Below are 21,260 nucleotides of genomic sequence, written 5' to 3' on the forward strand. Positions count from 1 at the left end.
AAGGCAGGAACTGATCAGAGGCCATAGAGGAGCAATGATTACTGGCTTACTTTTCATGACCTGCTCATCCTGCTTTCTTATACCAGCCAGGACCACCTGCCCAGAGTTGGCACCACCCTCAGTAAAGACAATACTTTACAGGCTTGCCTATTGGCCTGTCCCATGGAGGTATTTTCTCACTTGAGAGACCCTCTTTCCAAATTACTGTAGCTTGTATCAAGTTGACAAAAAAAAAAAAAAAAAAAAAAACTGGCTAGTACAAGTGATCCTGTTGTCAGCTCGACACACAAGCACATCGTTATTCAACTGGAATCTTCCCTTTGTTGACAAGATGGCATGGTAAAATTAATATCAAAATATAGAACATTGTAACTTTTGAAAGTCCCATAGTCTTTAAGAATTGAAACACTTTAAAAGTTCAGTCCCTTTAAAACATCCAAAGTTTCGTTCAAAGTTCAGTTTCTGAAGATATCCAAAGTTTCTCTTTAATTTCAAAGTCTCAAGTGTGGGCTCTTGTAAAATGAAAGATAAGTTAAATCCTTTTCTTACCCCCAAAGGAGAAAACCAGGACACAGCTACCGTGAGAACAAAGCCAGACCCTAATTCAACAGTGTAGAAGGTTCCCTGCTTGACATCTGAGACTCAGTCACAATCCTCTGGGCGCCAAAGGGCCCTGATGGTAGCACTTCCCCCAACCACAGCACACACAGCTTGTCTCCTCGGCTCAGGCCAGCTCCATTCCAAAGCTGGTGCTGTCCTTGGTGGTCACCCCACAGTACTGGCATCTCTAAAATGTTGGTGTTAACCACTGCAGCTGGGCTGCACCTTCACCAAAAGCCTCCCCTGGTCTCTCTTCAGGACTCTGACCCTGCCACATGGTCCCAAGCCTCAACTTCTTTCCATGACTCCTTCAATACTAGGGCTTGTCCTGCGGTTCATATTGCACCAGCGGCCTCTCCTGGCCTCTCACGGTGCCAAGCCTCAGATGCTAGCCATGACCCATTCATGCCTTCAAAAACAGCACTGCGTGGGTGACTCTCCTATATTCCAAGTTCAGCCACCCTCACAAAGCATAGCCTTGATTCCTCAGGACCGCAGCTTCTGTGTGCTGACCCTGAGAAAATACATCCAAAACTTTCACCTCATTGATGCTGGTCTCATCTTAATCACAGCTGATGCTTCAGCACTAGCTGGCCAGTTTCAATTGTCCCAGCAAAGCGAAGGTTTTATTTTAGTGGTTCTGAATTCAAAATATCATATAAATGGTCTTGGTAAGTAGCGTCTTTGCTCCCCTCTGGGACTTCACAAGCGAGGCCTCTATGATGATGGGCACTGTTCACAACATTGTCTTCTGTGTTCTCATAGGAATAGGTCATTAAGCTCTGAGCACTCAATGGCTTTTCTAATCCAAAGTTCCAAAATCCTTCCACAGTCCTCCCAAAACACATGGTCAGGTCTGTCCCATCAGTACCCCACTTCTGACTCCAGTCTCTTAGTTAGGGTTTTCTATTGCTCTGATACAATACCATGACCTAAACCAACTTTAGCCATTTTTTTCTAACCTAACTAAAATTTTTATTTGTGTTATAATAAATATCAAATTTTCATAATATAGTTGAATTTTGTCAATTTAGAAATTGATGGGGCTGGAGAGATGCTTTAGCAGTTAAGAGGATTGGCTGCTTCTGCAGAGGTCCCAAGTTCAATTCTCAGATCCACATGGCAGTTTACAACGGTCTGTAACTCAAGTTCCAGTGGATCCAACTTCCTCACACAGATATCCATGCAGGCCAAACACTAATGCACATAGATATTTTAAAAAAAATAAAAATAAACTACTTAAAAAAGAAATTACTATGGTAATATAAAACTAAAAGCAAGGATGTGTTCTAATATGATATATATTAATACTACAATTTCCTGGCTATGAAGACATGAGGGATATTTGCTAAGTTCAAATTTTAAACTATATAGGAACATTTTTTCTCATATGCTTTCACATTTATGCGAGTGGACACAAAGAAAATAAATAACAATTCTTGTGTCTTCTGTCTACTGTTTTCTATAACTCCTAAATCTGGGGGGGGGGGCGGAATGGGAATCTCAAAGAGTTTAGATGTATTTTTTTATGTATAATTTCAGTTTTAATTTTTTTATGGTTATATACTTCCTTTTTTATCTTTTTAAAATTAGCCATAATGTTCTTAGCTCAACAGAAGTGTCACATTTTGATGTAGCCAAATGTATCAAAATCTTGCTCTCTGGTTTAACCCTTTGACACCTAGCATAAGAAGAGCTCACCTGCTGTAGAGGTGACTATACTCCTGACTCAACCTATGCTCATCTTCACTCCAAAAAGTAAATAAAGCCTTAGACAGTCAGGACTCACAAAGGCTGGTCCTAGTTTTTGGAGTTTTATTTGTTAGTGGCACATTAGAACCTGAGTTTAAGAACATGTACAAATACTGCAGATACATTCTTGAGCTTTGAGTCTGCATGCCTGTATTTGTTTTCAGCTAAAAAAAATTCACTGCCTACTCGAGAAATAGCTTTTCATTTAATAAAAGAAATCGAATAGACCATATGTTACCCACTCTATAATCTATCATAATTCTTCAGCGTACTCTGGAATCTTCATTTTCTTTGGCTTATTAAGCATATGTCTTCAGAGTTGGCATTTACAAAAATGTCTTTTTTAAAAGATTGAAAAGTCACTGCTAAGTTCATATATTCTATAATGAATTCTTATTGTAGGAAAGATGTTGAAGGAAAAGGACTATTCTTTAGGAGCTTGAAACGATGTTAAGAAGCCACAGACAGATGTTCACGGGGAAGTCTTGCCATTTAGTGTGATTTGGGAAGTATGGTTTAGAACTCCTTCCTGCCCACACACAGCGTGTGTAAAATAGTTGGTTGGTAAATTTTAAATGGCCAGGTGACAATATCCCACATTCTACCTCATGAGTCTATTGCTGAGGCTGCTATATATAAAAAACATTATGATTTGGGTTTACATTTTCTCAGAGACATGGTCCTCGGTGGAGAATATTCAGTTTGAGAAATGCTTGGCTTCCGACCACCAGCAAGAACTTGGGTTCTGTTCCCAGGTTTCCATCTTCTCTAGTGTTTAGATGACATACTTTAGGTGGAAAATTGGAAAGCTCTTCAGCATTTAAAGTTGTCTTTAACCTGAGACGCTGCCTTTCTGAATTCCTTACAAAATTATTCAGTTTTCACAAAGGAAAAGGAATTTGTTCAACCCTCCAGGAAGAAGAGCCATATGCTGACTCCTATTGTTAGACTTCCGCTTTTTTAACATGTACAGATGTCTTCATTCACCCAGATACCATGTGGGGAAGCACACCAGTGTTTGCAGGTGTGCTGTGGTGGGTTGTTGCTTGTACTGGTTTGATTTTCATAACTTCTCACCAAAAATTTCAAATGGTTTGGAATGTTTTTATAATAGAAGCCTTATCGTATAGGTACACCCTACTCAGACACAAACTGCTAGAATTAAACATTTATTTTAGATGAGAAACTGCTGAGATGCTTTGGGGTTTGTGCCAATTCTTCGCTGCTGCCAAGAGCGAAAAGAATGATCTAGGAAAACTGCCTTTCACTGGTCTCCTACAAGGCTGAATATGTCTTGTGTGTTGGTTGTAGGCAAAGAACTGCACTGTCTACATCCATGATGACTCCATGTTTGAGCCTGAGGAGCAGTTCAGGGTCTACCTTGGCCATCCTCTCGGAAACCACTGGAGTGGAGCCAGAGTCGGGAAGAACAGCATGGCCACTGTCACCATATCCAATGACGAAGATGGTAACAGAAGAGAATCCCGTTAGCCTCACTTAGGTTGCTAGGATGTGAAGTGAGGGCTTACGAATAACATAAGTGTTTGGAAAGGGAAACTGCTAGAAAAGTACCCCACTTACAGCAACCTCTGGATATTTATATAGAATGCTTGTAACCAATGACCACCTTCTGTGGGGCTCCTCTAAGTCCACAGGAATGCTTAATCTCATTATGCCCTACATTGTCAAAGATAGAAAACAAATATGTGTAAAAGCTAGGACAGGAATCTTAAAGTGGGGAATAGAAATCACGTAAGTCGCTACAGGTCTGGCAGGGGGACTAGAAATAAAATCAGACATAATTGAGTCCCGAGAACTGATTTGAAACACTGCTGTCTGCCTGGCAAAGTCTGATTTCGAATTGACTTCTCAAACTGACAAAGACAAACAACCTCAAATTCTAACACCAAGTGACCTACAGAGCGACCAGACACCCAAGGAAAACAGCACCTGTTTTTATTCAAAACATCATTATTTTACTAAAATAGATTATTTTAACAGGTGAATACACAATACAAACCCCACTTTTTACTTAATGTTTATTGTTCTTGTTAAACATGTTGTATTACTTTGTTTTACTTAATTCTGGCAATAATCCTTGAAGTAGATGTCGCTAACCTTACATGTGAAAAAACAGCGTAAGCAAAGCACTTAATTTGCATCTTAGCTACCCAGTGGTGCTGGGTGAGAATCTTGATTTTAAATGGATTCTGGAATCTGCATTTTTAACTACTCTGAGAGTGGCAAGACTCCTAGAGGTCCTAAGGAACTCTTGGACATCAGTAAGAAAAGCTGACCTCAGGCCTGGGAAGATAGTTTAGTTGACTCTCAGGCATATGAGGGTCAAGACCTGAATTCAATCCCTTAGCATCCACATAAAAAGCCAGATGCATTTATATGTCCAGTGCTGAGAGGTGGAAACAGGAAGAGCTCTGGGGTTCGCTGGCCACTGTTCCTGCCTAGTTGGTATGTCCTAGGTCCCAGTGAGAGATCCTGCCTCAGAAAAAATGTAGATGACTATTGAAGAACACTGCCTGCGGTTGCCATCTTGCCTCCCTGTGCACATAAGCATACACACAGGGAGAAAGACAGAGAGACAGAGGAAGAGAGAGAGAGAGAGCCTTGTAGTTGAATTAGCCCTTTATACCAACCTAGGTTCAACCCCCAAGGTGAACCTTTCTCAGATACAAAGAAAACCCAAATGATCAAGGCTCAACATGGCCGAGGCTGGACAGACGGCTCCGAGGTTAAGAGCAATGGCTGTTCTTGCAGAGAACTGGAGTTCAGTTACCAGCAGCCACTTTAGCTCACAACGGCCTGTAATTCCAGCCCCAAGGGATGGGATGCTTGTTTCTGGCCTCCATGGGCATCTACACACATGTGTACATATACACAGATACAGATGAAAGAAAAAGATTCAAAAGGTAACCAATTCACCCCATTCAGCAATGTTCCAGTGTTTCAAAGAACCTCTTACCTAGGACTGTAAAGTCAAGGTGAAACTTTCTGAGAAAGTCAGAAAAAACAGAGATGGGAAATTTCTGAAATATTCTGAAATACACTAAGATGATTATAAAATTAATAACTGCTCTCAAATTTCCCATCATGTTATCTTCTTCACCACTGTCCTAACCTTCCTTTCTTCATGAAATTTGAATTCAAGGGGTAAAAATGAATATTATTATTATTTCCCAACAACAATAGTGTCTCAAACCATATTGAGTCAAGAAAGCTTGTGTTCCTTAACTAACTATACCGACTGAAATAAATATTGAGAACTTAGAAACAGCAGGCATAGCTGAGACAAAAGTCCAAAGGCCCAGAAATAAACATGGAGTTGGTACACTTAAGGAACATCTAAATGAGATGCACTGCAAAACTTTGTAGTTTGTAACTAAAAAGGTAATTTATGTAACCGATCAATAGATATTTATCGAGTACCTTTTATGTCTCAGTCACTTGACAAATTGTGCAAACTTTATCGATAGTTTCTTTTTCTTTTCTTTTCTTTTTTTTAAAGATTCATTTATTTATTTTGTATACAGCATGTATGACTGCAGGCCAGAAGAGGTCACCAGATCTCATTACAGATGGCTGTGAGCCGCCATGTGGTTGCTGGGAATTGAACTAGGACCTCTGGAAGAGCATAAATTGTGCAAACTTTAATTTTAAAAGTTTTAATTTGAAGACATTCTTTGAAATGTTGGAAGCTTGGCCATTATGCATTTTAAAGTCTCTAGAACATTTCTTCATTTTTTTTTTGTTTTTAATAAGAATCATTGAGAAATAACACCCACAGGAGCCCAGATGAGTTCCTTTGTCCAAAACATTGCTCAAGGGTAAATACTGATTCATCTTTACGACTGCCGGCCATTTGGCTGGTACAGGCCTCTGTAAGCTATTTCCTGGGGAGTCTGATGCTCTGAGTTACTCTACCTTGCTCTTATTTTCCTGCCCACATTTCCTTAGCCCCTACCATCGAGTTTGAAGAAGCCGCATACCAAGTCCGGGAGCCCACAGGGCCAGATGCCACGGCAGTGCTGAGCACCAAGGTCATCCGCAGAGGCGATCAAAATCGGACCTCCAAGATCCGCTGCAGCACTCGCGATGGCTCTGCCCAGTCTGGTGTGGACTATTACCCCAAGAGCCGAGTCTTGAAGTTCAGTCCTGGTAAGTGAGTGCCAATGTCGGTCTTTGGGTTTCCTTTCTTCTTGTTTTTACGTTAGCCTTTACTGGTTATACAGGATAATATGTTTTGTTATGATATTTGTATACCTGTATGTAATTTGTTTTGTTCATATTCATGACCCCATTGTCCTTTCTTGTCCTTCCCATTCACAAAGATCCTCATTCCCTTCCAACCTGTCCAATTTATAGGGATCTTGTTGTTGTTTGTTGTTTTGTTTTATTTTGTTTTTTGAGAGACAGGGTTTCTCTGTGTAGCTCTGGCTGTCTTGGAACTTGCTCTGTAGACCACACTGATCTCAAATTCCAGAGATCCACCAGCCTCTGCCTTCCAAGTGCTGAGATTAAAGGTGTGCACCACTATTGCCCAGGCAGGGTTTTCTTAGTGGAGAGGAAAATGTCATATTTGAGTAAATGATTAGGATGAGCTATTAAATTAGAGTAGAATAGCTCCAATAATATAAAGCATTTACTAAATATATATTTGAGATTACAGGTAAAAAAAAAATTAGATAGTTTAACAAAAAAGTACCCATTCATAGAGCACACTGAGCATTTGGGTTTATTTGAAAGTTGTTTAGCTGAGTGAAACAGCACTTGATTTTAGATACAGATACAACATTTGCACACACACCATTCGATGTATGGTGGAAATGCTGTCCTGGGCCCTTTAGGGCTTATCAAACTCTGAAAGACACACAATCCCAATGTCCATCTGGGAAGAGGGAAGGACAAGAATCAAGTCATAACTGTTTTATGGTCTGATGCATTGACTTGATAGAGAAATGGTTAGTGGTCCCTGCAGCTCAGACACCTGCCTGGAGCTTTATGGGGCTCTCAGCTGTCTTAGTCAGGGTCCTATTGTTGTGATGAAACACCTTGACCAAAAGCAAGCTGGGGAGAGAAGGGTTTATTTGACTTATACTTCCACGTCACAGTCCATCACTGAAGGAAGTCAGGACAGGAACTCAAACAGGGCATGTACCTGGAGACAGGAGCTGATGCAGAGACCATAGATGGGTTCTATTTACAGGCTCCTCCCTGTGGCAAGCTTGCTCAGCTTCCTTTCCTGTAGAACCCAGGACCACCAGCCCAGGGATGGCCCCACCCACTGTCAATGGCCCTCCCCATCGGTCACTAACTAAGGAAATGCACCACAGACTTGGCAGCAGCCTGATCTTATGGAGGCCTTGTCTCAGCTGACCTTCTCCTCTCCCATGACTTGAGCTTGGGTCAAGCTGACAGAAAACTAGGCAGTACAAGTTCCGTGCCTTGAGTGTCTCGTTGGTGTTTGGGGGAACAGTAGCCAGCCTTCCACATCTGCAGTATTTCTCCATACTCTGCTTTTGTTGTTTAAGATTCTGAAGGGAGGACAGGTCAGAAGCAGCACAGACCAGATGTGAGAAGGAGGGGAAGGAGGTCCTTACTGCCCTGCACGTCACAAGAGACGGAGGAAACTTCCGAAGCTGTTGCCTGCCTCCTTCCAGCATCTGGTCCTCTGTGGTGTGATCTTTGCAAAGCCTGGCCTGGCCGGCAGCCTTTGAGCCTCTGCTTTGAAGGGCATCTGTGTGCAAGCTCTCGTAGCCACATAAGAGCTCGTGCATAAGTGTAAAAGGGAAAGAAAAATTAAGCAAAAAGTTTAAAAAAAGAGTAACCAGGATGAAGTGTACTTTGGATCATAGATTTTTATTACAGCCAGCCTGTGTCAGGTAGGGGCCATTAATCCTTGTATGGTGTGGAATAGTAAATCTGCACAGTGCCGAGTCTCTGCCATAGGTAGAATTTGGTCTATAAAACAGTCTTCACTCGAGATGGGTCTGCAGTGTTTAGCAGTCAATGCACTTATGAGAAGCCCCTGAAAGGACAGGGCACGTTTTAATGTCATGTCTGGGTTGTGCCAGCCTGCACTCTCTGTAGTTCATGCCCTCATCTTTGATCTTTCTGTTCGGTCCTTGGTGAAGGTGTGGATCACATCTTCTTCAAAGTCGAGATCCTGTCCAATGAAGATCGAGAGTGGCATGAATCCTTTTCCCTAGTCCTTGGCCCAGATGATCCAGTAGAAGCAGTGCTTGGGGACGTGACCACTGCTACTGTGACAATTCTAGACCAAGAGGCAGCAGGAAGTCTCATATTGCCGGCGCCACCCATTGTGAGTTGCTTGATCCAAAAGACAGCTGGTTATGTGTCTCCATGGCCAGGAGATGAGAACTGGGGAGGAGATAGATCCCTGTGTGCACTGCTTCCAAGGGAATCTCTCCTCCTCCTTCCCCCCTACAGAGAATGTTGGACCATGTCTGGAGACATTTCCACTTGGTACATCTCTCACACAGGGTCCTATGACCATCTGGTGGGTAGAACCCACAGACTCTACAAAATACCCTTCAGTGCACAGCATGGCCCCCAACAACAACAATAAAAAAAAAACAGTTATTTGGCACAAGTGCTAATAGCATGAAGGGTGGAGGAACCCATTCCTGATACAAGACCAAGCTATCGCCACATTGATTGGTCAAAGATAGAAATTGCAAGTCAGTGGCTCTTCTGACTGCTTTGGTGGGAAGAGTAAGAAAGCAATACTCTTGCATGTCCGTTGTCCTCCAAACTTATTGCACACAGAACTAAGTATATGTGGAGATGTGGTGCCATGTTTTCAGTTTGGGAGGAATAGAGTGAATGCCATTAAGAAGCAAATGCCCAAAGGTCACCAGTGGACACTGAATCCTTGAGTCAGGTAACCAGAACTCCTCTTCTGACTTCCCCTGACTAGTCTCTTATATATCAGAAGAGAAGATTATTTCAAAATTTACCTCTTATTTGACTATGAAACAAATACACTACCTTCACTATTACTTTTTTTCTATTTTGGACAAGCGTGCCTCTATGCACCACTAACAGTTTAACGCAACTCGAAAATAGCAACTGGCCACTAGAAACAGAATTTGGGTCCGTTGTGTAAAAGAATTAGAATATTTTTTCACATAAGAGAGAAGGCTCTGGTTTCAGAATGCTGCTAATAGGATAATGAGGCTTCTGGGAGGATCTCCTCCACTTACAGTGTCTTCACCTTGGCCTGGCAAGCAACTGCAGAGTTTCCTGTTGTGGGTTATGGGATCCCTAGGGATGAAGAGGCTGTGGGGTCTCAGGGAAGGCCGAGGCAGTTCCTCAAAGCAGCCTGAAGCTCTCCTGCTTTCTCCTAGGTCGTCACCCTGGCTGACTATGATCACGTGGAAGAGGTTGCCAAGGAAGGAATCAGGAAAGCCCCATCCCCAGGCTACCCGCTGGTCTGCGTCACCCCCTGCGACCCGCACTTCCCCAGGTATGCGGTCATGAAGGACCGCTGCAGGGAGGCAGGCGTCAACCAAACGTCTGTGCAGTTCAGCTGGGAGGTGGCTGCCCCCACTGACGGCAACGGGGCGCGCTCTCCCTTTGAGACCATCACTGACAGCACGCCCTTCACCAGCGTCAACCACAAGGTAAGGAGGGAAAGGGCTGGGCTTGCTCCATGGAGTGTGTGTGTGGCATTTGCCGTAAGTCAGTCAGGTCCAGGCTGAGACGTTAGGAAAAGGAACGTGGTGTAATCGAAGAGAACTATGCAGTTGTCTGCTGGCCTCTTTAAAAATCCCGAGTATGCCTACTTTTCAGCCACTTGATATAAAGGGGTTCTTTGGCCTTTTTTAGTCTCCTGATCTGTAAAATAATATTTATTTCACTCGACCGCTTGACAAGATCACTGACCAATGTGGTTTATAAATGATCAAGCACGTCCAAGATTCCAGGTGGGTGCCATTAACGTGATTCTGTTTTATGTATTTTTAATCATTCAGTAAGTGTTTGGGTATAAACTTCTTGAGGATTCAGAGTTCTACCACATTCACGAGTCTTCAAATGAGCAGCCGATGAGGGGCGCACAGTAGGGAACAGGTTTTAAACAGAAGGACAGACAGACCACTCGCTGTGTGGTCTGCACTGTGCAGAGCCCCGTGGGAGGACATGAAAAGGATCTCCTAGGGCAGTTGTTGTGTGTGTGTGTGTTTTTTTTTTTTTCAAAGAACACACGCACACCCCACCTACCACCCGCCAGAGAGTGGTGACGAGTGCTGTGTGCCCAGACTTGGGGAAAAGTAAAGTGCCCCACGGTAGATTCCTTCATTCACCAGTGATATGGGTGGGTTTTCTGAGACAGTCAAGACCCAGGCTCAATGCACCTTCTAGCTCTCTGGCACGTAGCAAAAAAGTCTATGCATTTTTCACTGCAACTCCTTTCCGGACTAGTTTTGGGCCTCTGAGATTATTTTCAGACTGTATTTTTTGAAGAACAGGGTCACTCATGGCCATTGTTTTTCTCACAATCTACTCCCAATGGCTAGGAAACCCATTCTTTTGCAATATAGCACACATTTAAATCACCTTCTGTATTATTAAAAAACTTAAGCGCTTGAGAGATGTTTGTGAGATGGAGCCCTTGCCGCATACACAGGAGAACCTGAGTTTGAATCCTAGGAACCCACATACAACTGGGCATGGTAGCCCATCATTTCAGTGGTCCTAAGGTGAGGTGGGTGGTAGAAACAAGACAATCCCTGGAAGCCTGCTAGCCTGGCGTATGCAGGACAGTGTCAAACAACAGAGATCCTGCCTTAAACAAGGTGGAAGACAAATACAGAGAGCCCGAGGCATCAGTACACACACACACACACACACACACACACACACACACACACACACACACACACACACACACGGAGAGAGAGAACCCTTCAAAGTAAGACTTAACAGCTTACTACAAGTATCTGCTTCTGTTCCAACAGAACCTTGTATCTGAGCCAAGAGTACATTTGTTGTACAGGTACTGAATTTGCAGCATCGTGACCGTAACTTCTCTCCTGCATTGAACTAGTGACTAATACTCTTTACCCCAGTTTCCTTTGCTTTATGTTCATTTCTTCAATTATTTCTTGAATGCCATTGTGTTGATGCATTTTTGTAGCCATGTCTAGCCTCCCTCCTAGACGAAGTCCATTTATAAATAAATAAAGAGGTGGCAGCTAATTAAAAAAGTTTAATGGGAAAATTTTCTTTAATTTTTAATGGACTTCAATGAAAATTGTTTCCATGGGAGGAATTGCAACATTTATGTGATTGCTTTGTGGGAGGTCTAAGGCACACAGAAGTACTAATTAACTTCCCTGACCTGTCCTTCTGCGTGTGCACACATCACCTGACGTGTCCAGGTGACGGGGACCGACGTCGCCTCTGAGCTGCCCTCCTTCCTCTTGCTTCTGCATTTCTGGAAATGCCAAGGACTCCGGAGAAAGACTTTCAAAGGCCAAGAGGTGTCCGAGGCCAAGTTCTCTGCCTCAAGCTTTTATGACCCTCTGACCTCGGCAGGGTTGTGGGGAGTGGTGGGAATCTCTCTCAGCCTCTGTTACTCAGGAAGGACTCCCTGCCTGACTCACAGGAGCCAGGATGCTATCAGCAGGTTTTTGCAAAAAGGTGAAGCTCTTTTGAGCATATGACCGACAAAGATCAGGAACTAAGCCCTGCTCCGGCCGGCCGGCCTCCCTGGTCAGTCAGGAGTGGGAGAACTTCTGGGAATGGAGGAGGAGAAAGGCCACTGCTGGGGTGACAGGAAGGGAACGCGTGTTTCTTCAGGAGGCGAGCTGCATTCTGTGCACAAGATCTTGAGGTTGGGAAAATGCTAGCCAGTCGTCTTAGCCTCTTCCATCCACTCTTGAAAGACTGGTTCTAACCCAATCCTTAGGGAAAAGAGTGGAGGCGTTTTTCAGGAAGATAAGGAATTATGCCCCTCGTGTGCGGGACTTAACCTCGTGGAAGCACATTCTCAGCAGCAGAGGCCTGGAGGCCAGTGAGTCTTGCTGGAAAATGAGAAAGAGTCACGTTGTTCTAATGCTAAACTTGCCGTCTAAAGAGAACAATAGACTAAACAGTTACTGTGGACTGTCTTTGGACGCTTGTTCCATGTTGACTTGTTCATGTCCTGTCCCATCCCTTTAGACTACCAAGCATTTACTTCTCTGGCCCTCCTGCTTGGTTCGCGGTGGGTATCATTGACACTGTGTCCTCTGAACAGATGGACATATCAGTGGGTTGATGGGTGAAAGGATGGGTGGATGGATGGATGGCCCCCATAGCTGACTTTGTAACAATGCCTCCTGCTGTATCATACCCATCAGATACAGTGCTTACGCAGTATATTCATGTCTGTGATGCTTTCTTTGCCTCATAGGTCCTAGACAGCATTTACTTCAGCCGGAGGTTCCACGTGCGTTGTGTGGCAAAGGCTGTGGACAAGGTGGGCCATGTAGGGACCCCCTTGAGGAGCAATGTTGTTACCATTGGAACAGACAGTGCCATCTGCCACACCCCAGTGGTGGCTGGGACAGCTCGAGGCTTCCAGGCCCAGCCCTTCATTGCAACCTTGAAATACCTGGATGTGAAACACAAAGAGCATCCAAACAGGTCAGGCAACATTCCCCCCCCCAACCCCATACCACCCCATACTCCCCGCCGCCCCTCACCCCCACCCCCTGTGAGTAGATTGCAAATATCCGGTGTGTTTTCCAGCTGGGCCAGATCAGTGAGAGACTGAGAGACGGTTCTGCAAAATTAAATAGTGGTAATTAGAGCTTCAGAAGAAAGGCTTTCTTCAAAGCCCCCTGGAGGTCTGGCCACTTGCCTGTCTTCCAGCCTCGTTCATCTCACCTTGTGCAGTTCACCTGCCCCACCGCCTGTGGAGAATCACTTCCCAAGGGCTTCCAGCTCTTTGGCATTACATGCTTTAGAGCTCCACTCCAGATCTCCCACTCTCCCCACTTGCTGTAGTTAAGTCCTCTTGTTCTATAATGTGGCCCACCACCCAGCATCTCTTCTAGGAATATTTTCAGCATTCCCTCCAATCCTCTGATGTCCGTCTCTGCTGCCTTCCATGTGTTATCATTCTCGGCGTCCATGTGTGGTAGATAGTGAAGACCTTGAGGGACAGGATGGTGATCTGTTTTGTATCTCTTCCATCCGGTTCAGTGCTTTGGTCTTCAAGACACACTTGCTGAATGTCTGCTAAACTACTGAGTAATAACACGGCCCAAACCACAAGTCACTAGACTTCTTGTTCTCCCCTGCCACCATGGTTTTAATGGGAGACAGATACTTTCATTTCTTGCATAGCGGAAGAGAATTCCTTCATGTCATACATATTCATTAAGCTTCATAGATTTTAAGCATTTACCTTTTTTGAACAACTGAGTGGGGCCAAGTATATGCAAATCCCTCTTCTCTTCAAACAGAATAGAATGTATTTGGGTTAAGGAGCAGGAACAGAAGGACACAAGCAGCAGTGACCCTTTCCTAGGTAAAGAGCCATGCTCCTTACATCACATGTCTGGATTCCTCTGTGGGGAACAATGAGCTTACAGACAAGCTTTCGAAACTCAAAGCCCAATAAGCTTTGTGAAAATTTAAACTTGCGCAGTGAAAACAAATGTAGCCCATAAGTGCAGCTCGGCTTGTGTCCCAGGCCTTCCCCAATAGTTATTAAGTTCATATTTTATTTTGAATTGTATTCCACATGCACGCAGAGACAGAAGCAATACAGGAAACGGCCTTGTCCTCAGAGTGGGGAGGCGAGATAAGCAGTCTGCCAACATCCGAGACCTAGCAGCCAGTGTAAACAAGTTACACACGGCCTGGGTCCAAGGCTTCCCGGGGCTGAGGATGGTCAGCATGGGCTGCAGGGTGGTGGGGTGGAGGCTGGAAGGGAGAAAGACGCTGGGGTTAGTAGGATTTGGCTGGGTGGAAAAGCTGACCTTAAATTTTGAGAATCCAACTCTTCTAGTTTTCATTATTATTATTATTATTGGAATGAATGCTTAAAAGCAAATAAACAGGCTGGGGAGATGGCTCAGGGGCTCCGGCGCTTGGCACACAGTGTGGAGAATGGAGTTTAGATCCCTAGAACCCGCATGAAAAGCTCAGCAGTTGTTGAAGCCACTTGTAATCCCAGCACTCGGGAGACAGAGACCAGGGCAACCTGGTCTAGCGAAGACTGCTAGAACCAGCGAGCTCCAGCCTCAGCAAGAGACCCTGCCTTGAAGTGGAGTGAAATCCAGGGCGACCCAGCTTCCAACTTTCTCAAGTGCACACGAAGGCATGCGGTGCATGTGCACTACACACGTGCAAGCATGCACGCACACAACAGTATACAGGACATACACACAAAGAAGCATATGAACATGCCAGCCCTCGGTATACATGGCGGCAGAGTTGGTGGCGGCAGTGGCATCCATCACTAAGCCTTAGCTCCTAAAGAGACAAGGCTGCCACTTAAAGCAGATGGAAGCTTCAAAGTGATTTGTGAGTGTAATGTTATCCTGTATAGGAAGGAAAAAAAGTCTATACTCCCTGATTGCCATGAGTCTTGAAGATCCTTTAGGAGTGAAAGGGACCCTGCATGGATATGTACACCAGAGGTTCGCAAGCTGTGGGTCGTAACCCCTTTGGAGTTCAACTGACCCCTTCCCAGGGGCCTCATAAGACCATCATAGAACACCATTCCGATTCATCACAGTAGCCAAATTACAGTTAGGAAGTAGCAATGAAAATAATTTTATGATTGGGGTTCAGCACAACATGAGGGACTGTATTAAAAGGCCGCAGCTTTAGGAAGGCTGAGAACCACTGATCAACACCCTCGTGTTCAGATACAAATCTTACATGGAAAACTTCAAGGGAAGAAAAAACCGCTCAGTTCGCAGGCGAAGGCAGATTAGTGATGCCAGAGGAACGTGTCCAGTCCATCGCTCCATCCTGCAGCTGAACACTTGCGTCTTCTCCCTCCAGAATCCACATTTCGGTGCAGATCCCTCACCAGGACGGGATGCTGCCCCTCATCTCCACTATGCCCTTACACAACTTGCATTTCCTGTTGTCCGAGTCCATCTACAGACACCAGCACGTCTGCTCCAATTTAGTCACCGCCCGTGACCTGCGAGGACTCGCGGGTGAGTTTGCTCCTGTGTCACAGCTTTGGAGGTGGGACTCCCCAGGGAGGAATAGACTTTTCCTGGTTTCCAGTCCTCGACTCTGTATCACTTCTTCCTTCTTAGAAAGCATCCAAACCCAGGGAGCACAACTGACGTAAACAGGAAAAGGGGGGCGGGGGGGGGGGTGTCTTTCAAATCCAATTAGATTCCGAGCCTGTCGTGAGCTGTTACCTAGACCTGACCAAAAATGTCTTGACCTCTCCCAGCCACTGTGTTCTGACCTGTGATATGAAAACAACTATTTCTGCCAGTCAAATTGGGAGGAGCCGATGTGTTGTTACATTTAAGATGCCTCCATGGTAAATATTGGTTACGTCCCCACCCATGGAGGCCATTCTTAGTTTTGGGCTCCCATGACAATAACATCTTTAGAAAGTACAGTGTTAGATGCTGAAGGATGGATGCTCTAGATGTAGGAACTGAGGAACTGAGGTAAAGTTTAGGCAACATGGTTTTCTTTTGAGGTCAGCATCTACTTAAAGGGAAGAGGAAGAAGCAGGATTGGGCAGAGGGAAATACCCAAGAGCACGGTAGCCTAGCAAAGAGAGAGATGCTGATGGAAATCCTGTATAGCCCACCTCCCTCTGCCACTGGGTGGGCCTGTCTAAGCAAGAGCTTGACCTTGGCTGGCACTCCGCAGCAGATGAGGGCCTGAAGACGCCAACAGCTACAGGCTGTGCATCTGTGTTCACCACAGCAGACATTTCCCTTTACAAGAAGTCCTGTCTGTTTCCATTTACCTTGGCCAGTGCACATGAAATGCATGCCCACCCACCCGCCCCCTTCCCCCACCGCTTCAGCTGATGAATCATTCAACAGCAGTTTTTGAAGACAGAAATGCATTCATCTGCTCTTTCATATTCATTAAGTAGCATTTTTGGTAGTGGTGGTCTTTGTACAGTAGAATTAGTTGAGCACGAATTATTCTTAAACCATTGAACTACACATGAAAGTTGAATTGGTCCAAATACCTAGGCAATGGAAAGAATGGTATGATTAAAAATGGAAAAGCTCTACCTCTCCCTGCTTAAAAATATTTAAATTCATCACAGGTCAGTTGGGTTCCTAGGAGAACAAAGGGCTGGTTGCTGGTGGCAGACATTCTGAGATGCTTTAGCTCTTTTAAATGTGATGGCCACTTTTAGTATTCTAAAAGTTATAGTCTGAGGCCGGCAAGATGCTCAGAGGGTGTGGGCACTCGCCTCAAGGCATGATGACCTGAGTCTGGTCTCCAGGACCCACGTGATGGAAGGAGAGACCTGACTCCCGCAGGTTGTCCTCTGACCTCCATGCCATAGTCTTTACACACACATGCAGGTGTGTCCATGTGTGCACGTGGACATACACACACACACACACACACACACACACACACACACACTAAAATAAATGAAAATGTGAGAAAATTAATTGTATTTCAGATGTTCTAAAACTCCTGTGATTCAGAACCGTTCACAGGCTTGGCAGTGTTTGATCCAGGAATTTGGACATGCAGCAGATGAAGCTGAGTCATGCATCATTAGCAAGCTATTTACTAATTGAGGTGGTTTCCCCCCAAGAGTTCAGGAACTATTGCAGGAAGGATGAAAAGGAAGTCAGATGATGATGGCTTTTCATAAAGCTGTTTTTCAAATTGGTCTTAAAAATAGTCACTCATGAATGAGTGATCCACATAAACAAGTCTGTTTCATCAAGACCAGTGGTGAGCCATGGGAGATGTAGAAACACTTGGAAAAGCTGCTTTATTCTTCCACGATATCAGGTTGTCTTCACCCTTTCTCCTGGGTACCTGAGTTTCTTAGAGGGGCAGTGGCCCATTTAATACCAGACAACAGGCAGCTCAGTGCTCTGTCTCTGTCTCTCTGTCTCTCTCTCCTCTTCTTCTTCTTCTTCTTCTTCTTCTTCTTCTTCTTCTTCTTCTTCTTCTTCTTCTTCTCTCTCTCTCTCTCTCTCTCTCTCTCTCTCTCTCTCTCACTAGTGTGTGCGAGTGTGAATATTATATCTTGTGCACATGTTCATCTGCATTGTGCATGCTTGTACACGTGTGTTAGCCAGAGCTCCATCAAAGGTTTTCCTCAGACATTCTCCACTTTACTTTTGGAGATAGAATCTCTTCATTAAGTCTGGAGCTCTCTGGCTGCCAGTGAGTTTCAAGGATCCACATGTCTCCGTGCTCCAGCATTGGCACTACACACGCATGCCTCTATACCTGGCTTTTTTCTATATGTGCTGGGATCCCTCATCGGGTCTTCAAGCATATTCTGTGGGGAACGCTTTACCTGCTGAGCCATGTCTCAGCCCCCAGTAGGCAGCTCACCCCTTTACAAGCTCTCCTCTGGACCTCGCTGAACACTGGGATTCCAAGGTAGATCCAGCCATAGTCTCAGATGAACAACAGCTCAGCACAGCCTCTCCTGGCAGGCTCAGAGCCGGTCCCTTGTTCCCTCTGTCCCCTGCAGAGGCAGGGTTCCTGGATGATGCAGGTTTCCACAGTACGGCCCTGGGCCCTGGCTATGACCGGCCCTTCCAGTTTGACCCGAGTGTCCGGGAGCCTAAGACCATCCAGCTGTACAGACACCTGAACCTGAAGAGCTGTGTGTGGACCTTTGATGCATACTATGACATGACAGAGCTTATCGACGTGTGCGGGGGCTCCGTGACTGCTGACTTCCAGGTGGGTACCCTGGGTTCTTGAGCTTGGGTGCCATGCCAACTCTGTTCTGGAAGGGCATCACTTAGCATGTAATGTTCCAAACTGGGCTAGCCAGGTAGGCAATATATTCTGTATAAGTCCTTTATCTGGGTCTTGGCAGTATTGTGCTTAAGAGAGCCCCGAGGTCTTTTAAATCAAGTTAAAGTATAATAAATTACTATGGCAAGTCATCTGTACAAAAACCGAGTGCCTACTCCTTTAGATGGATGTGTGATTCTTTCCTCTGTGTACATTTTGGAAAATGGAGTGGGGTTCTTTATGTGGGTGTACTCTCTGCCCCACTTGGAATGTATCAGAATAGCAGATGGCAGGCCTCTCAGAAGACAGCTCTCGATTCCACAACACTGGGAAGAGTGCATTGTTTCAAGCACTTTGACTCTGTGCTCATTCCAAATTCATCACCCCAGCAAAAACGGATACATACACAGGCATGTATGTCTGTGTGCATGTTTAGCAAACCACTACACATTCCTGATGACAGCAGCCTTTCTAGGGAGAAGCCAGAGGCTCAGAAGGACAGTTCTGTGAGAGCGACAATGCGTTAGACTACCTCATGGGAAATTCAATTCTCAAGTTCCATCCCACTTTTGAGCATTTAGCTCAGGGAGCCAAACGTGTTAGCTGTTTGTTTTTCATTCCAAAAGCAAGTTCAGCCTCACTAAGTGAGAGAATCTGCAGAGAGATTTAAATCATTGGGGGAGTATCTTTAATTCAAACGGGTTTCTTTGTTCCGGGTCCTCCGGTTTTGTGTGCAGCACTGCCCTCTACTGGAGGAAACTTGAAGGCAGCCCGCGTTTGTTTCTGTTTCTACAGATAGATGCCTGGCCTGCGTAGTCCAAGGATGTGAACAATCACAAACCTGATCATTCCTCCCCTCAAAAATTAATGTTCTCCGTTCACCATGATTTTTCTTCAATTACAGACCTGGATATTTTTGTTCATACTAGTCTTCAAAAAGTCCCAAAGGCAAGGATTGCTTATGCCCACTTTTAAAATTTGAGACCGAAAAAATAAATACCCCAAGTATTTCATTGGTGTGTGTCTCTAAAAATAACTGGAATTGCTGATTGTAATTGGAGAAACCACTGGAGAAACTAGCAGTGAGCTCTCATTCGGTGTCCCTCAGCTAGTACCAGTGGACATCAATGAGACAACCTCCCTGAGTTCCTATTAAACTGTGACTCATCCTCTCTGCAGAACACAAAGCAGATATGCATGAAATAGTTGTTGGAGAAGGTTCTTAAAGATTAGCAAGTCACATCATCTGAGATGAAGGAAAACAGTGAGAAAGAAGGAAAAACACAGACCTCGGTGTCTTGTCCTAGTTGCCCAGTAGCAAAATCAAACTGTTCCAAACTTACTAACTTAGCTTTTTCTTATAAGAGAAATACACATTTATGGAGAAAAATACGAATTTTTAAATAAATTCTCCCATCCACACATGTACACAGTTCACTGTGAAATCATCTGCTGGCATTTTGTTATTTTCCCGTCCAGTTTTTGTTCATGGCCTAGTAAAGTTCATGTCGGTGCACCAAACTAATAACTGTAAGCAGAACCCCCTCAGAGAGTGGTGTTCCCTTGAACGTGTGATCTGTTCTCTTTTCAAACATTTCTCCAAAATACCGTCTGTGCCAGTAAACTGCTGGAGCGCCTGCAGCCCTGAGCTGTTGGTAAGCTTCCTAGATGTGATGTTGATGCCTGGCCTTTGTTCCTGGAACATGAACATGGTGCTCACTAAGACCCCCTGAGCCAGGCCTGTGTTCCTACCAGAGGACGGGACCTGGGTGCCTTTCCGGTCACCACTGATCAGCATTTCCTACAGGTCTCAGATCTAGCTCACTGACAGTAGGTTACAAGTCAGCAGCCAATCCCTTGGCCTGTGAGACTCTACATTTTCAGCAAGTGCCTCCAGAAGCTGAAGGTTGGAAGCATCATGGGTCTTAACTCTTTAAAATATTTTTGTTCAAGTGTTACCTCCCCGAAAAAGCCCTTGAAGATCACTTCTTCTCAAGAAGCATCCAGGCTACCTTGTGCCCACCTTCTTTATCTTTCAAAGACACACTGCAGGTGTATGTCCTTGATCAGGAATTACTGTATGAGCCAGTGACCAAGGGGGTGGATGGAAACTGAGCCAAGAGCTGAGGGTCTTCTGCCCTTTCCTCCCAGGAAAGAAGTAAGCCTGTTTCTCCTACACTGTTTCATTGCCAGGTGAGGGATTCGGCTCAGTCCTTCTTGACAGTACACGTGCCTCTCTATGTGTCCTACATCTATGTGACAGCCCCCAGGGGCTGGGCCTCCCTGGAGCACCACACAGAGATGGAGTTCTCTTTCTTCTATGACACGGTTCTCTGGAGAACAGGTATGCCCACGGACATCTTCATTGTTCCATCTCACATTCAATCGTGATTAACTAAGCAGTGGATTCTAACAGGGGCTACTTTCCTGTGGTTTTCTAGAAAGAAAGGAAGGCTACCCGGGATCTAGAGAGTATGCTGATCTCTTATTCTTTTGTTTGTTTGTTTTTCCATTTCCAATGTCCTGTACCTCAACATGACCTCAAGCCCACCGCCCCTTACTTCCGCTTCTCCCAAGCTCACCTCTCCCTCTCTAGGGGTGACACCCTTCATCTGCTGGAGAGATGCTGAAAAGCTTCAGGAGCATCTTTTAGACAGGCTTCATCTCTAGTACCTGAAAACGCGTCCGTTCTTCTGTTGATGGCTTGAGCTCAAATCATCTGTTTGTTTTATATTCCTCAAGGGAAAAGACCTTGACATTCTCCTGCCCGAACCAAATCAACCCATTTAGCCTTTGTCTCTTAGGGGTGGGGTGGGGAAGGGGTTCATAACTTTTATTTTTCTCCTCCTTTGATTACATTTTATTTTAGGTTATTCTGAACCCATTGGGCATCATGCCTCTAACTGCCCCTACTCACTGTGTGTCAACCCACA

General features: G+C 44.9%; 1 protein-coding gene across 1 annotated transcript in view; it reads left to right on the forward strand.

Moving 5' to 3' along the window:
* The window catches only part of Fras1 (Fraser extracellular matrix complex subunit 1), a 420,836-nt gene that overhangs the window by 383,884 nt on the left and 15,692 nt on the right, over nucleotides 1-21,260 (forward strand). The window contains exons 60-67 of the mRNA XM_006975359.4: nucleotides 3,664-3,820; nucleotides 6,322-6,522; nucleotides 8,499-8,686; nucleotides 9,735-10,010; nucleotides 12,785-13,017; nucleotides 15,394-15,554; nucleotides 18,056-18,270; nucleotides 20,521-20,671. Of these exons, the coding sequence (XP_006975421.1) occupies nucleotides 3,664-3,820; nucleotides 6,322-6,522; nucleotides 8,499-8,686; nucleotides 9,735-10,010; nucleotides 12,785-13,017; nucleotides 15,394-15,554; nucleotides 18,056-18,270; nucleotides 20,521-20,671 (1,582 nt within the window). The remainder of the gene's footprint in view (nucleotides 1-3,663; nucleotides 3,821-6,321; nucleotides 6,523-8,498; nucleotides 8,687-9,734; nucleotides 10,011-12,784; nucleotides 13,018-15,393; nucleotides 15,555-18,055; nucleotides 18,271-20,520; nucleotides 20,672-21,260) is intronic.

This window comes from Peromyscus maniculatus, chromosome 10 (assembly GCF_049852395.1).
Source record: "Peromyscus maniculatus bairdii isolate BWxNUB_F1_BW_parent chromosome 10, HU_Pman_BW_mat_3.1, whole genome shotgun sequence".
Taxonomy (NCBI): domain Eukaryota; kingdom Metazoa; phylum Chordata; class Mammalia; order Rodentia; family Cricetidae; genus Peromyscus; species Peromyscus maniculatus.